This window comes from Nomascus leucogenys, chromosome X (genome assembly GCF_006542625.1).
Source record: "Nomascus leucogenys isolate Asia chromosome X, Asia_NLE_v1, whole genome shotgun sequence".
Lineage (NCBI taxonomy): Eukaryota > Metazoa > Chordata > Mammalia > Primates > Hylobatidae > Nomascus > Nomascus leucogenys.
This window is the reverse complement of record NC_044406.1, coordinates 135,944,274-135,958,607: the sequence shown is the minus strand read 5'-3', so window position 1 is coordinate 135,958,607 and position 14,334 is coordinate 135,944,274. Positions and strand designations below refer to the sequence as shown.

The 14,334-nt window shown below is 49.1% G+C and overlaps 1 protein-coding gene across 3 annotated transcripts in view; it reads left to right on the top strand.

The window, feature by feature from the left end:
- Window positions 1-14,334, top strand: part of CD99L2 (CD99 molecule like 2) — a 125,071-nt gene that overhangs the window by 108,499 nt on the left and 2,238 nt on the right. The window contains exons 8-11 of one of the 3 annotated variants that reach the window (XM_030807490.1): window positions 7,140-7,178; window positions 8,335-8,454; window positions 12,801-12,818; window positions 14,268-14,333. In XM_030807490.1, the coding sequence (XP_030663350.1) occupies window positions 7,140-7,178; window positions 8,335-8,454; window positions 12,801-12,818; window positions 14,268-14,333 (243 nt within the window). Of the gene's footprint in view, window positions 1-7,139; window positions 7,179-8,334; window positions 8,455-9,572; window positions 11,614-12,800; window positions 12,819-14,267; window position 14,334 lie in introns of those variants that run through there. The other 2 variants (XM_030807491.1, XM_030807492.1) reach the window with 2 other exon arrangements.

The window sequence follows — 14,334 nt, the reverse complement described above, 5'->3', positions numbered from 1 at the left end:
TCTAGTGATACTTCGGATTGGCGAAGCCAGGGTGAGCCTGCTGATCCTCTGGGCCACATTACTGGTGGGATCGTGGCATGACCTGCTGCTTTCTCCGGGAAGCCCGAAGGAGGGTGAGAGCCAGGGCGCACCGCGTCACTAGCTGGGAAGTGCCCTCTCACAGTGGGTGAGCCCTGTGTCTGCTCTATAAGCCCAACTTCCCCCACATGAGCTCTGGAATGATTTTTGTGAGAAGGGAAAAGGGAGAGAAGTAACATGTAGCTTCCATGTGGCCTCAGGCCATGTCCTCTAACTAATACACAGAAGCCCTGCTCTTGAGGGTGCTGCTGTACTTTAGCCTCTTCATCAAGCAGATGCCTTACCTTTGATCTTTCTCTGGCTCCTTACATCTGTTCTCAGTTGGTAAAGAACCTGGAGGGGAGGAGGAGCGGGGAGGGGTGTTATTCGCACCCCCGGATCACCCTCACTGGCCTGTTGGTCAGAAAACTCTTGATAAATTAACACAAGGAACCAAATGGGGGCAAGGGCACTGCTGGCTGGGGAAAGAGGCCATTTGCTGCTTTCCTTTCTCCCTGTCCCCAGAAGGAGAGTCTTCCTTTTGTGCTGCTTAAGGATCCCCTAGGCAGTGTCTACTCCATTGCTCTGCCTAGGTGTTTTAGCCTCTCCTTCGTTATCTGCAGACCTTTCCCAAACTTCTGAGTCTGCTCAAAGCTAGTGTTTTCGTGACAGCTCTTTCAAGGGGTGCTACTTGGAGCCTTGGGTGGTACGAAATGGATGTCTTCATGGTGAGCCTTGTGTCTGCTCCAAGTGCAAACCCTCCATGCACTGCAGAGAACACCAGAAGGAGAGGAGCACTACCTGAACTTCTCCTTCAGGGTCTAAAGGTGCAACTTGCTTTGCAGCACCCAGCATTTCACTGTACTGATTCCTTTCTTTGGATCACCACCTCCTGGATTTAGCAGCCCATATGCTGGGCTCACTCAGCTATACACTGCTTGTTCATAACTACTGTGGGTTCACAGGGCTGAAACACTGCCTCACTTTTCTTAATCAGAAAAAAAATATTTTGAAAATGTTAGAATCAAACTGGGCACATTTTTATACCGAGATGGCATTTTTTTAAGGCCAAAGCATGCAGTTCTTAAACACTGAGCCAAGACTAAAAACCCCTCCTTCTAAAGAGATACAGACATTCTGTTACTGATGTGTCTGGGTTGCATACATAGGCTATCTGGAGATGTCCCCAGGTGTGAAGTGTGAACGCCCTCACTTGTAGTTCACAGGGTTAAAGGGGACGGTACTGACTGTGGTCAGTTGGTTGACTGTAACTTTATTAGTTCCCTCCAAATGTAGCCTGTTGATCCTGGTTTTATATATATATAGAGAGAGATATACTTTAAGTTCTGGGATACATGCGCAGAACGTGCAGGTTTGTTACATAGGTATACACGTGCCATGGTAGTTTGCTGCACCCAACAACCCGTCATCTACATTAGGTATTTCTCCTAATGCTATCCCTCCCCTAGTCCCCCACCCCCCGACAGGCCCCGGTGTGTGATGTTCCCCTCCCTGTGTCCATGTGTTCTCATTGTTCAGCACAGTGTCAAAGTTCATCTACGTTGTAGCACACACCAGCATCTCCTTCCTTTTTTATGGCTGAATACTCCATTGTGTGGCTAGACCACATTTTGTTTATCCATTTACCCTCTTGGGTTTTTGAAGAAAACATTTCTCTTCAATTTTCACTGTGTTTACAGTCATTGTCTTCAAGTATCTGGGCCCTCTCATGATCCCTTTCTGTTATGGACTAAATGTTTGTGTCTCCTGAAAATTCATGTGTTGAAACCCTAACTCCCAATAGGATGTATTTGGAGGGTAGGGCCTTTGGGTTACGTGAGGTCTTGAAGATGGGGTCTTTGTGATGGGATTAGTTCTAAGAAGAGATACCTGAGAGTTCTCTTCTTTGAACCTATTTCCACATTCATTTCAGCTTTCATAACATGTAAAGAAATAGGATGTTTCAGATGTGAGGAACAGCTCCCCGGCTCTGGTGTTCTATGATGTGAAGAGACCTACTTGCTCCCTCAGACTCCCCTTCCCCAAACACGTACCTGGGAACATGGCGTGAACATGGCTTTTCTCCCAGATGACCACCTTGCTGGTATCTCGGGAGCTTGACATAAGACAAGGAGAGTTTTAAGGGTCTGTATCAGATTGGAAGGGGATACCCATTATATTACCTAGAGGGAGGGCATTCTCCTCCCTGTGGTGGGGGATGGATAAAGTCTGGGCCTTGGAGACTTTCTGGAACAGTGAGGAGTGCCCTCCCCAGTGGCTAGCATAGGCAGCCATGTTTTGGCAGATTTTTCAGTTCAGTTTGACTTGGTAACTATGGGGTATTTGAAGCAAGTTTTTTCTTCTCTTTGTTTATTCATTTTTTTAAAAGTTGTTTTTATTTTGCACTTTGGCCATTTTTTTAGATAATGAAAGTACATTTCTAAAATACCTAAAAGCCCTAGCTGTGTCTATTAGAAGAGTCTAGAACACTTATAGATGTCTTTAAATACTTGAACATCTCCCCCTAGCAGTTATAATCTTCCTACCGTTACGTTACTCTCCATGCCCTTGGCAACCAGGTGGGTCAGGCACTCACTGTGAGCCCAGGTTGTGCTGCTGTCAGAGAAGGGCAGCTCCGTGTGGTACATCCCCGCCTCCCCCAGATGTATGGCTGTGTAGGAATCAAGGCTGCCATGTATGTGTATAGCATTGTCTTTTGTCTCTGAGATGCTGAGGGTCTGGCACTTCCTTTGATCGCAGGGCTTATTCACAACTTTCTCACTGAGGTCATGCCTCCTTTCTACAGGGCCTCTGTAGCTATGGTGCTTGCTATAGCTCGAGAAGTTCCTATAGCTATGAGACCTGCTATGGCGGTGGTCACTATTGCTACAGTGACGGTCCCTATTGCTATGGTGTGGCTATAGCAACAGCAGCAGTCCCTAGAGTTACGGCAGTCCATAGAGCTACCTATATGCATAGGTATCTATACCCAAAGCAAATTGCAGCATATGATACACCGTGCAGGGAGATTTCTGGTCTACTAGAAAGCTACTGTAGTACCTTTGGCATATAATTGTGAACTCAGAAGGCAGATGGGAATACAAAACATACTGAAACTGAAGAGTCCACCAGTGACCTGTGAAATTGCCTCTTTGAGCTCTCTCTCCAGCTGTGGGAAAGAGGGGTGGATAGATTTGCATGGGGCTCGCAGAGTTAAAACTTCTTAAAAATTACATGAGAAAGACTTGTTTGTTGTTTCATGATCCAGGAAGAATCACTAGTAATATTTCTGACTGCATGCTTGGAGTACTTTTTCTATGCATAAGTATATATTTGTAAATATTTGTGATTTTTTAAAAAATAAAAATGGGATCATGCTATCCTGAAACCATTTTTTTCATTCAATAATACACTGAATATCATTCTCTGTCATTAAAGGGTATTCTAAAATATTATATCAGTGGTTACATTATATTATGATATACCATAATTTATTCAATCAGGACCCTATTTTTGTACAGAGATTCCCCCCAGCTTTTTGCTGCTCTACACAGTGCTGTGATGAACATTGTGTTAGCCAAATGTGCACAACCCTAGTCAGATAACTTCCTAGAAGTCAAATGGCTGGGTCACAGAAAGCAGATACTTTCAAAGATGCGACGCTTTGAGTGGTACTGCTGAGTGATATTCCATTAAGGTTGTGCCAACCTCCATTTCCACCACTAGTAAGTAAACAGGTGCCTGTTTTCTCAAATTATCACCTCCACTGGGCATTATAGTTTTGTTATCTTTGCAGATTTGTTCAAAGCAAAACGCTATCCTGTTTAAATATGCATTTCTTTGAATCTAAAAGGAGGTGAAACACTTTTTCAATGTCTTATTAGACACTCTTAAAATATTTTGTGAATTGCCTGTTTGCATCCGTTGCCCATTTTTTTTTTTTTTTTACTGGGGTCTGCATATTTTCTCAAATATTTTGAGGACTCCTTTTACATTAGAGATTAGGAAGCCCTTATATATTCCATAAACATTTTATTTATTCATTCATCAGTTGATGAACCTTTGGGTTGTTTATAGCTTTTATGAATACTGCGATGAACATGTGTGTGCAAATTTTTATGTGGACATATGTTTTCAGTTACCTTGGGTATATATCTAGAAGTGGAATTGTTAGTCATGTTATAACTCCACGTTTAACTTCTTAAGGAGCAATCAAACTGTTTTCCATAGCAGCTGCACCATTTTACATGCCCGCTAGCAATGTTTAGGGGTTCCAGTGTCTTCACATCCTTACCAACACTTCTTCCTTTCTCCGCCTCTCTCCCTTCCCCTTGTCTTCTTTCCTTTTTCTTGTTTTGGATTATAGTTATCCTAGTGGATATGAGATGGTGTCTCATTATGGTTTTGGTTTGCATTTCCCCAATGACCAACAGTGTTGAGCATCTTTTCATGTGTTTATTGGCCATTTGTATGTCTCTTTGGAGAAACATCTATTCACGTCGTTTGCCCATTTTTAGATTGAATGATTTGCCTTTTTATTATTGAGCTGAAGGGGTCCTTTATATATTCTAAATACTAGCTCCTTATCAGATACATATTTTGCAAATATGTTCTCCTATTCTGTGGGTTGTCATTCTACTTTCTTGATGATGTCCTTTGAAGCACACAAGTTTTTAATTTTGACAAAGCCCAATTTAGTTTTTCTTTTGTTGCTTGCACTTTTAGTACTGAAGTTTTTACTTTTGATCTGATCTTTTCCATTTTCAGTTTCTGGCTTTAGGATCGTATTTAGAAAGTCATTTTTTACCCCAAGCTAATAGAAATTCCTTACCCCTAAATTTTTCTATAGTGCTTTTATGCCTTCATCCGCTTTATTTTTACTGGGAACTGATCTTCATGGATGGTATTGGGTTGGATAATTTTATTTTATGCCAGTGACTCATCACCAATACCATCTTTTGCACAGTGTGCATTTTGTAAAGTAATGCGGTTCAGCCTGTGCCTAGAGGAAGTAAGCAGAGCTCAGTAGCCCAGCGTGGCTCAAAGCCATGACCTTGGCTTGGTTAACTCCAGTGGCCTGTGTGGCTGACTTCAGGTTCATGCAGTGAGAAAGGACAGAAGGATCTAAGATGACTGGCTGTTTTTTCTTTCAGGTGTTTCTTAGCCTCACAGTAGTTTCAGTTCACATGCCCATCTGAGAAGACGTGCCCACAGGATGGGATCACTTTTTTTGAGGAGGAAGAGAAGCACATTTTTGTCATCTTTTTAGGATAAGACCACCTACAATCACAAATGGTCAGATAGTTAGGAATTGCTGGAGCTATGAACTATTGAGCTTTGAGTCTTTTTGAAAGGCTGGGAGAGTCAGCCCTTCTGTCCATTTGTCCCTGGGGGGGAAATTAGGAAGGGCTTCGACCTGTTTCTGTTTCTTATCACAGCCTGTTGCTTGGCGGTCTTGTGATGTTTAAGTTGCTGGGAATCCTTGTGGCCAAGTACTCCTAAGGGAAAGGAGACCTGAGAACACTCAGTTTCCTTCTGCCTTGAGGTGAAAGAATAGGTGGAATTACTCAGAGTCCGGAAAAATGGAAGTCTAGTGACATGAATACATTAGCAGAGGATGCCATCACGACAGCCACCTCCAGCATAGCGGAGGGGACCTCTGTGTTGATCTGGCTGCATACAGTTGACCCCCATCTTCCTGTTTGTTGTGCTTTCTCCAATAGCGATGATTGTGTGTGTGTGTATTTTTTTGTTTGTTTTTTTTTGTTTTTAATGCTGGTGCCCTTTGTTAATAACCATTCATATCCAATCAGGGATCTTTATACAATGCATCGAGCTCAAGGATTCAGCCTTAGGTGGGAACATAACAAACCTCATTTTTCCCCAAGAATCATATATATATATATATATATATTTTATTATACTTTAAGTGGTAGGGTACATGTCCCTAATGTAAATGATGAGTTAATGGGTGCGGCACACCAACATGAATCTTTTTTTTAATAGGCTTTATTTTTTAGAGCAGTTTCAGTTTCACAGAAAAATAGAGAGGAAGGTACAGAGAGTTCTCATATTTCCCCTACCCCGACATGTGCACAGCCTCCCCCAACTATCAATATCCCCCCACCCTGCCAGAGTGGTACATTTTTACAATCCATAAACCTCCTTCCTCCTGACTCTTTGATTGGTGAAGGAACTGTTGGAGCTCATTTGCCTTCCATATCCCAGGGCGGTTTCCCCTGAGAACCCCGGGCTCTGGGAACACAGTCTCCCTCCATTAATGAGTGTTCGGCCCTGAGAAGAGGGTGGCATGAACGGTGAACTCAATGCTAATTAAGATACTGAAATGGCACCAGTGGCTTGTCAGGGAGTAGCTGTCTGTGGAAGGGGTGCGTGCGTGTGTGTGTGCGTGTGTGCATTTAACTCTCTGCAGTTCTATCGTGTGTGATTTGTGTGACCACTACCATAGGCAATATACAGAACAGCCTGTCACCACAAGGCTCCTGACTGTTGCACATTTATAATCATAGCCAACTCCCTCCCTCCCAACTCTCACCAGCCCCTGCCAGCATTCATCTGTTCTCCATCTCTGTGATACTTCAGATCCTTTTGAATTTCAAAATAGTGAATAGGGATTGTGAGCCTACATTTGTTTATGTTCCAAGAGCGACTTCAGCTATAGTTGAGGCAGTGGCTACGTCAGAGACCCGTGGTGGTGGCATTCAGAGTCAGGCTCTCCCGGCACAGCACACCCCCCCCCCCCCCTTACAGTGAGGCCGCTACGTGCAGCTGCACCACTGGTAGCAAAGAGGTGAAATAGAATACTGTGCCGCATGCCGGGCAAGGTGGCTGCCATTTTAATAATAAAAAGTTCCACCTGGTGGCCTGGGCTTTGCAGGTGGTAGGCATAAGAAAGCAGGCCTCACTGCGATCTAGTAGAAGCCTACGGGTGATCCACTGGTTGGGGTCTTGTCGCATAGGTGGGATTGGAAGGGCCAGCACTGCCATCCATCTCGCGGAGGCCTCAGTTCGAACCTGAGCTGGCTGGTCGCTGGCACTAAGTGCTTTTGTCTTTTCTTCAGGTGATGGCCGGTACGGTAGCAATGACGACCCTGGATCTGGTGGGTTTCTGAATCCTGAGGCTCCTCTTGGCCATATGAAAGGAAAATGAATCTCAGGACCCCAAAATCACTAAGCCAAGGGAAAAGCCAAGCTAGAAATTGCATCAGGCAAACGTGCCTCCCATTCTATTCCTCAATAAGATCGCTACAAAGACGGAAAAAGCTGCACACCTCCCTCACAATTTGCCTACAGAGAAATTTCTTATGGGCCTCAATATCTCTACCCTAAAACGGTTCTGTGAATTTCACCCTGGCTATATAAACTGATAGCTGATCTTTACAGAGGGAGAGAGAGCCGTCCCTCTGCTCCCCTGAGACAAATGCATATCTGATTGCTTCCTCTGCCCAGTTGCTTATGTAAAAATGCAGATTCACTGAGCCAGACGAAATTGTGTATTCAGTGAAAGGCTGGTCAAGGACTCAAAAGAATGCAACCTTTGTCTCTTTCTCTTATCTCCCTATGACCTGGAAGCACCCCACCTCCACCCCTGCTTTGAGTTGTCCCACCTTTCTGGACCAAACCAATGTACATCTTACACATATTGATTGATGTCTCATATCTCCCGAAATGTATAAAACCAGCTGTGCCCCCGCCACCTTGGCGCATGTCGTCAGGACCTCCTGACGCTGTGTCATGGGTGCGTCCTTAACCTTGGCAAAATAAACTTTCTAAATTGATTGAGGCCCGTCTCAGATATTTCACAGCAACTACAAGGAGACATAGTGCTGGCCCACTCTGGTCTCAGAGTTGGCTTTCCCCTGAACGTTTCCAATACATCATCATGAGGCCAATAGAGGGGTGTAGCCATTTGAAGGAAAGAAGCATGAAGATTGGGGTGCCGGGGGAAGTAGCCCAGTGGGAAGCCTGCAGGGCCTCAGTCACAGAGAGCTCTGCACCATTTCCATGTCTCCCTTTCAAGCTCCTCAAAAGTGAAGTCCTTACAGAAAACGAGAAGTCCTAGGCAAATCCAAGGGGCGCCATGTCTTTGTAATGCCTTAGATCTGTGTGGCATGGCCCTCTCCTGCTGGCTTGGGGGTTGGGGGCATCTGAATGAGCTTAGTTTGGTGCTAGAGGAGAAGCAGGCTCCCGGGCTGCTCCCTGCGGTGCTGTGGCTCTGACCTCACCTGTCCTCATTTCTCCCCCTTCTTCACGCAGGCACGGTGGCAGAGACTGGCACCATTGCCGGGGTGGCCAGCGCCCTGGCCATGGCCCTCATCGGTGCCGTCTCCAGCTACATCTCCTACCAGCAGAAGAAGTTCTGCTTCAGCATTCAGCGTAAGTGCAGCCACCCACTCATGGCTGGGAACCAGCGGGCAAGGTCTTTGGAGGGAAAGGGGCCAGGACAGATCCAGATCCCTCCACAGCCTGCCTGAGACCCACTCCCAAGCAGACTTCCTGGGACGGGGGTGGAGGCTACAGTTTTGGAGATCCCTGGGGATAGATCTAGGCTGAATTAAAGTGTAAACCAGCCTGCAAGAGCGCATGGGGCTGGACCTGATGACCTTCACCTTCCCAGGGCCCCAGCTCCCAGGGGTATTTCTGTGGGGACAGAGCTCAGTGACCATTGTGATGTTTCCTTCATGTGGAATGGGAGGGACCCCGGACTTCACCCATAGCTTCAGACCTCAGCCAAGGGGATGAGGGCCTTTGGAGGCCCTGCGTCACCAGCTCCCTCCCATGCTGCTGGCTCCCTCAGGAGCAGAGGGCGGCAGTTCCTGGGGGTTTGCAAAGCACGGCCCTTATTGCTCTGGCAGTGCCCCCGTCACATCCTGAGAAGTCACTGCCTGGTGCTCTTCCCCCCACGAGTCACAAACTAAACTATATGGAATCATGAATTGCTCCAAAGAAGTAGGAATGTGAGAGAAAGAATGCTGTGGTTCCCTCCACACCCACCACCCTTTACTAGGTTTTTAAAAGACAGTTTTCATCTCATGCTGTAGCTGTAAGTCTGGAAGTCATGGATTCATGGAATAGTTACAAATGGAAACCTGTCTTCACCCATCGGCGCCGCATATCAGGAAGCCCTGTGGGGATGCTGTTGAGGGAACAAGAAGACCTTGCTTGTCCCTTTTATAGGCACAGATGGATGCTGTGTCACCGTTTGCTGAGTGGAGCGTGTCTCCAGTTCAAGGCTGGCAATTTTCAGTTCAAGTGACAGAATGTGACTCAGCTGTAGCTTGTCTCTTTCCACTCCTTCCTCGGCCCCTTTGGTGCAATGGGAAGCTTAGAAACAACCCACCTGGGTCTTTTCCTACCCTTGCTGTGGTCCTCTGCCCTTAAATCTAGCCTGAGCTGAGCTTCCCAGAAAACTAACCTGGGTCCCAAGATGCTTTACTGAAGTCTCCAACTGTTTATTCATCTGACCATCATATTTGTTTACTTCACTCTTGTAGAACATTCTTGACCAGGGCGACACACCCGGCAGGCACAGCAGTACTGCAGGGGCACACTGACATGTCAGTGCACAGCCTGCAAAGCTGGTCATGGCCACCCTGCTTGAGATCCCACTGGCCCACCGTGGATCCGGAAGCTTGACTGTAGAGTGGCGTGAGCAGGGAATGGGTCAGACAGAGTCCAGGCCTGGGGACTGGATTGTTTTTAAAGTTACCCTTTTCCCTCAAATCAAAAGTCAAGGAATCACTTAACTGGTGAAAAAGATGGGAATCCAACCTTCTAATTGCCTGGACACTGATATTTAGAAGGAGACATTGGGCGAGAGGGTCGAGTTGCACTTAGTGTGGTGGGGGCAGTTTTGCATCAGCCTCCTGGGCTGTGCCTGGAACAAGGAGCCCAGGGCAACCAGGTACATAGTCACAGCCCTTGATCTCTGACCTTATTCTTAATTGCATTTGGCAAAAAAGTAGAAGCCGCCTAATACAGGGGGTTTCTGTCCAAGAGGCCCCAAGGCTGTCCTCCGTGGGCTCTCCCTCCGGCAGGTAGATTGGAATGAGATGGGGATTCTGGGACACAGCTCAATCCACATGGCCTTCCCCATGGCTAGGGATCCTCATTTGAAACTGCTCTTTGGGCTGGGAACTCTCCATACTCGTCTCCCCTCCCTGTTTTAGAGGAGAGGGAGCAAGGACCTGGCCAGGGACACTTTGGGAGAACAACTCAGAGCATCCCGCTTGCCAGGAGAGGAGTCAAGATTTTGGATAAGCATCCAGGTTCTCAAGGTGGTCTCTTGGGAAAAGATAAAAGCCCAGATTTAGATTAAACCAAGACCTGTAGGACAAAGTTAGAACTTACTGACAGAAAAATATCTTTCCTGTATGACTGATTAAACTAGTTGGTAACTAAAATGTCATTGAACAAATATTTATTATTAAAAAAAAATCCTACACCCAGAGATGCCCTCAAAATGGAGGCCACAGTGGCAGGGGAGGTCCTGGTGGCTGGCTAGAGGGCTTCTCCTGTTTGGACCTTTGCTGGAGAGCTTATTTGGCTGGAAGCACCATGTCAGATACATTTTGGCCTTGATTTTCTGATGATTTCCCCTTCTAGGTGGCTGGGGTGGCAAGGAGGTTTGGTTCATAGCAACAAAGTAGTTGTGAGCTCTTTGAACAAAAAGGCTAATGCCCTGGGAGCCAAAAGGTCTCACTGGTGAGGTTTGCGAAAGCCGTATGAGTTCACTGGGGCTGCCAGAACAAAGAGTCACAAACTGAGTGGCTCAAAACAACAGAAGTTGATTCTCTCCCAGTTCCAGGGGACTCCGGATGTTCCTTGGCTTGTGGCCGTATCATTCCAATCTCGGTTTATATCCTAAATCCAGAATGACCTCATCTTAACATCCTTAACTTAATTTCACCTGCAAAGACCCTGTTCCTAAATAAGGCCGTGTTCACAGGTTCCAGGGATGAGGACACACACAGATCTTTTTTGGCATGGGGCGGGGCATCCTTCACTATAGCATCATTAGCCTAATGGTGAGATGCGACAGTCCACAGTTTTCAAATCTATGCCCATTACAAAACTGGGTGAGATGGCCAGGCCAAAGGATGGCTTTGAGACTTTAAAAAGCATGCTGGGCAAAAGAAACTGTTTAAACTACAGGTCTGTAGTTCCTAGTAAGAGCAGCGTCCCGGGCATCGTGCGCTTGCCACCCACCTGCCATTGCCTCTCTTCCGGGCTCTGCACGTGGGTGAAAAGCCAGCCCTGTAACTCGGCCTGGCAAGGGCAGGGCCATGGATGGGGAGAGTTCTTGGGCTGAGCAGACAGGGTGGCCGGCTTGGGCCCTGTCCTGCTGGGCCCTCAGTTTCCCCATCAAGGGTATCTCAACTTCCTTCTGCTCTGGAATTAAAAAGTCAGAGGCTGGCTTGAGGCTGCTCAGGTGTCAGTAGGAACAGAGAGAGAAAAATAGGTTGATTTCCAAAGCACAAAGTGAACATCTGGATTGTATCTGTCTCTGCGGGACGTTAAAATGAAAGGAAAATACATTATTTTCACGCTTATTTCCTAAAACGGGCCAGTGTGAAGTTTTGCGAATTGGATCAGCAGGCAAAGCGGGTCAGCTCCCAGGAACCCCGTCGGCCCAGTGTGCCCATCTTGGATTTCACTGCCCTTCCCCTCCAACCTTCCTTCTCCCATGGCGCCTTCCTGTGTGGCTGTCTCCCCAGGCTGGAGGCTGGGAGTCCTCCTGTCGCCCCACCTCATGTCAGTGCATTCCCCAATCCTGATTTGTGCCACCTGCGTAGGTCTCCCTATCACCATTGCCATGGCCCCTGCCAGTCCAGAGCCAAGGTCTTCTGCTCATCTTCCATCCAGAAGCCTCCATAGACCTTTTTGCCTGTCCAGTCTCCTCCACACCTCACGCTCCTCCAGGGGGACCTGTTTTAAAATGCCTGGATCCCCCTTATGCTTCCTGCTGCCCTCAAGGTCCTGGCTGAGCCCGAGTCTGGCATTGGAAGCCCTTCATGGTTTGGTCCCAACCACATCCTTTCCCCTCCATAGGCTTCCCCGAGGCCTTTCACTTCCCGAGGGCGCCATGTGCTCTCCATCCCCATCCCGGGCCTCTGCTGTTCCCTGTCCTGACCTGACCTAGCTCCTCTCGCCCCGCAGGCCTGGAGCAGCCTCTCCCAGCCTGTGGTCCCACAGCGCCCCCTGCTGACCTCACCTGGTGCTCGTGGGGCGGGATTGGGCCGGTTGGTTTCTGTGTCTGCGACTCCCAGCTCGCCTTGCCGCCTCAGTGATCAGGAGTCTCTGGACCGTCCATTCCGTGGCAGGGCTGCGTGTACATCATGTCCCTGGCACCTGGCTCGGGCCAGAATCAGGAGGAGTCCCGCAGACGTTTGTGGGGTGGCTGAACACACTGAGACGCTGGGGGTTGGGCCTCCTGTCCCCTCTCTTTCCCCGAGTCTCAGCCACTGCCACATGGAGATGGCAGTAGAGGGGGCCGGGGTGCAGAACACCAAGCCCTGGGGAGACAGCAGGAGGTGGCCGCGAGGAAGGCCTGTCCCCACCACTGTGGCCCTCGGGTGCTCTCGGCCTCTGCTGCTGCCAAAAGGGACCATGCTGGGGGCCCTCGGCTTCCCTTGCCTTTGCCCGCAGTGTGGAAAGCCCGCATGTTTGCTGTCGGCAGCGCTCTTACTCCAGGGATTCTAAGCTTTATGTCTTGCCTTCAGATGCAGCAGAAGGTCAAGGTAACGCTGCTTTGCCTTCCTCACTTTCCTTTTGCTTCAGCCTTGATGCTTCCTCATTCGCCCCCTGCTCTGACGCTTCCTTGCCGCTCTTCTCCCTCCTGCTTCCCTGGCACTCACCGACGTGGCTATAAGCGGGACCATCTTTAGCTTGCCCTGATGCGTGTGAGAGGATGCCACCTGCCAGACACTCTGTCCCCAGGCTGGATGTGGCAGGGGCGGGGGGAGAGTTGAGGTGCCATGGTGAGGACTCAGGTGCCCACTGGTGGTCGTGCCTGGGGAGCACATAGAGGGCCACCCACAGGAAGGAGACGATCCAGCCCACTGGGTTGGCAGCTAGCAGTGATCACGAGGCTCAGGGTGTGTCTCCTGGCCTCCACCTGTCAGCTGGGAAGGTGCACCTGGGGCAGCTTCCACTGCACTCATCACCTGCCCCGCTCCGCGTGGGGCCGGCCACACCTGCCAAAGAGCAACACCCGCATTTGCCACCGGCCCATTTGGCTCCCACCTCAAGCCCAGCAGCCACTGGGGCAGGCAGGTGGTGGGCATTCTTGTTTAGGAACCTGTAGCCCAGGACGATGGCTTGACTTGCACTGGTGCCCAGTCGGTTGGTCGATCGGTCGGTCGGTCGGTCGGTTGGTTGGAACCATGCTCCAGTTTGCCCACAGACCCGGGGCTGAAGGGTTCCAGTCCCTGTGCCACGCAGGGATGAGACACAGACTCTTGAGTCTCTGCAAGCAGCAGCAGGGGTGGGGTCCACTCTAAGAACTTGAACACTGGCCCTTGCTGGCGGGAGGGGATGCTTGGGACAGTCGCCAAATCCCTCTTGTAAATAGGTGTGGAGAAAGCCTAGGTAAGTAACTAGACTGAAGCAGCTGTTGGTGGGCTGGCCCCTCCAAGCTCGGGTGGACACAGCAGTTATTCCTGCTGCTGGGAGAAGCCAGTCGGCCTCTCCGCACGGGTGTTGCTGGGAGGCTGCATGTGGGCGGGAGGCTCTGCTGCATCTACATGGTGAGCCCCACTCAGCCGTCCGCCCCTCCCTGCCCTGCATCCATCAATCACTCATAGCAATTGGCTCCCTGGCCCCTGGGCCGCACATGGACCTGTGGATGGTGCTGAGCCCTGCCATCGGGCGCCCCCTCCACTGGGCGGAGCTGCCGTCTTGACATGGTGGCAGCTGCCCTATGAGGATGGAGTGCCAGAAGCCTCTGCTGCATGTCATTGTTATTTCTGAGGACGATGATGAGAACTCCTGGGCAGTGAATTCCGGGACGAACAGTCTTCATCCGGATAAGGATGTTCAGGTGGCCCAGGGTGCAGGGTTTTGAGTTCCCTAGGGGAGCTGTGCTGCTGTTTTAGCTGCAGAGGAGGACTTGGTCAGGAGTTCTCAGTCACGATCGGGGACCCTTAGGTCCTGTGCGCGTCACTAACTCTGCCCTTTTCTCTTTGCAGAGGGTCTTAATGCAGACTACGTGAAGGGAGAGAACCTGGAAGCCGTGGTGTGTGAGGAACCCCAAGG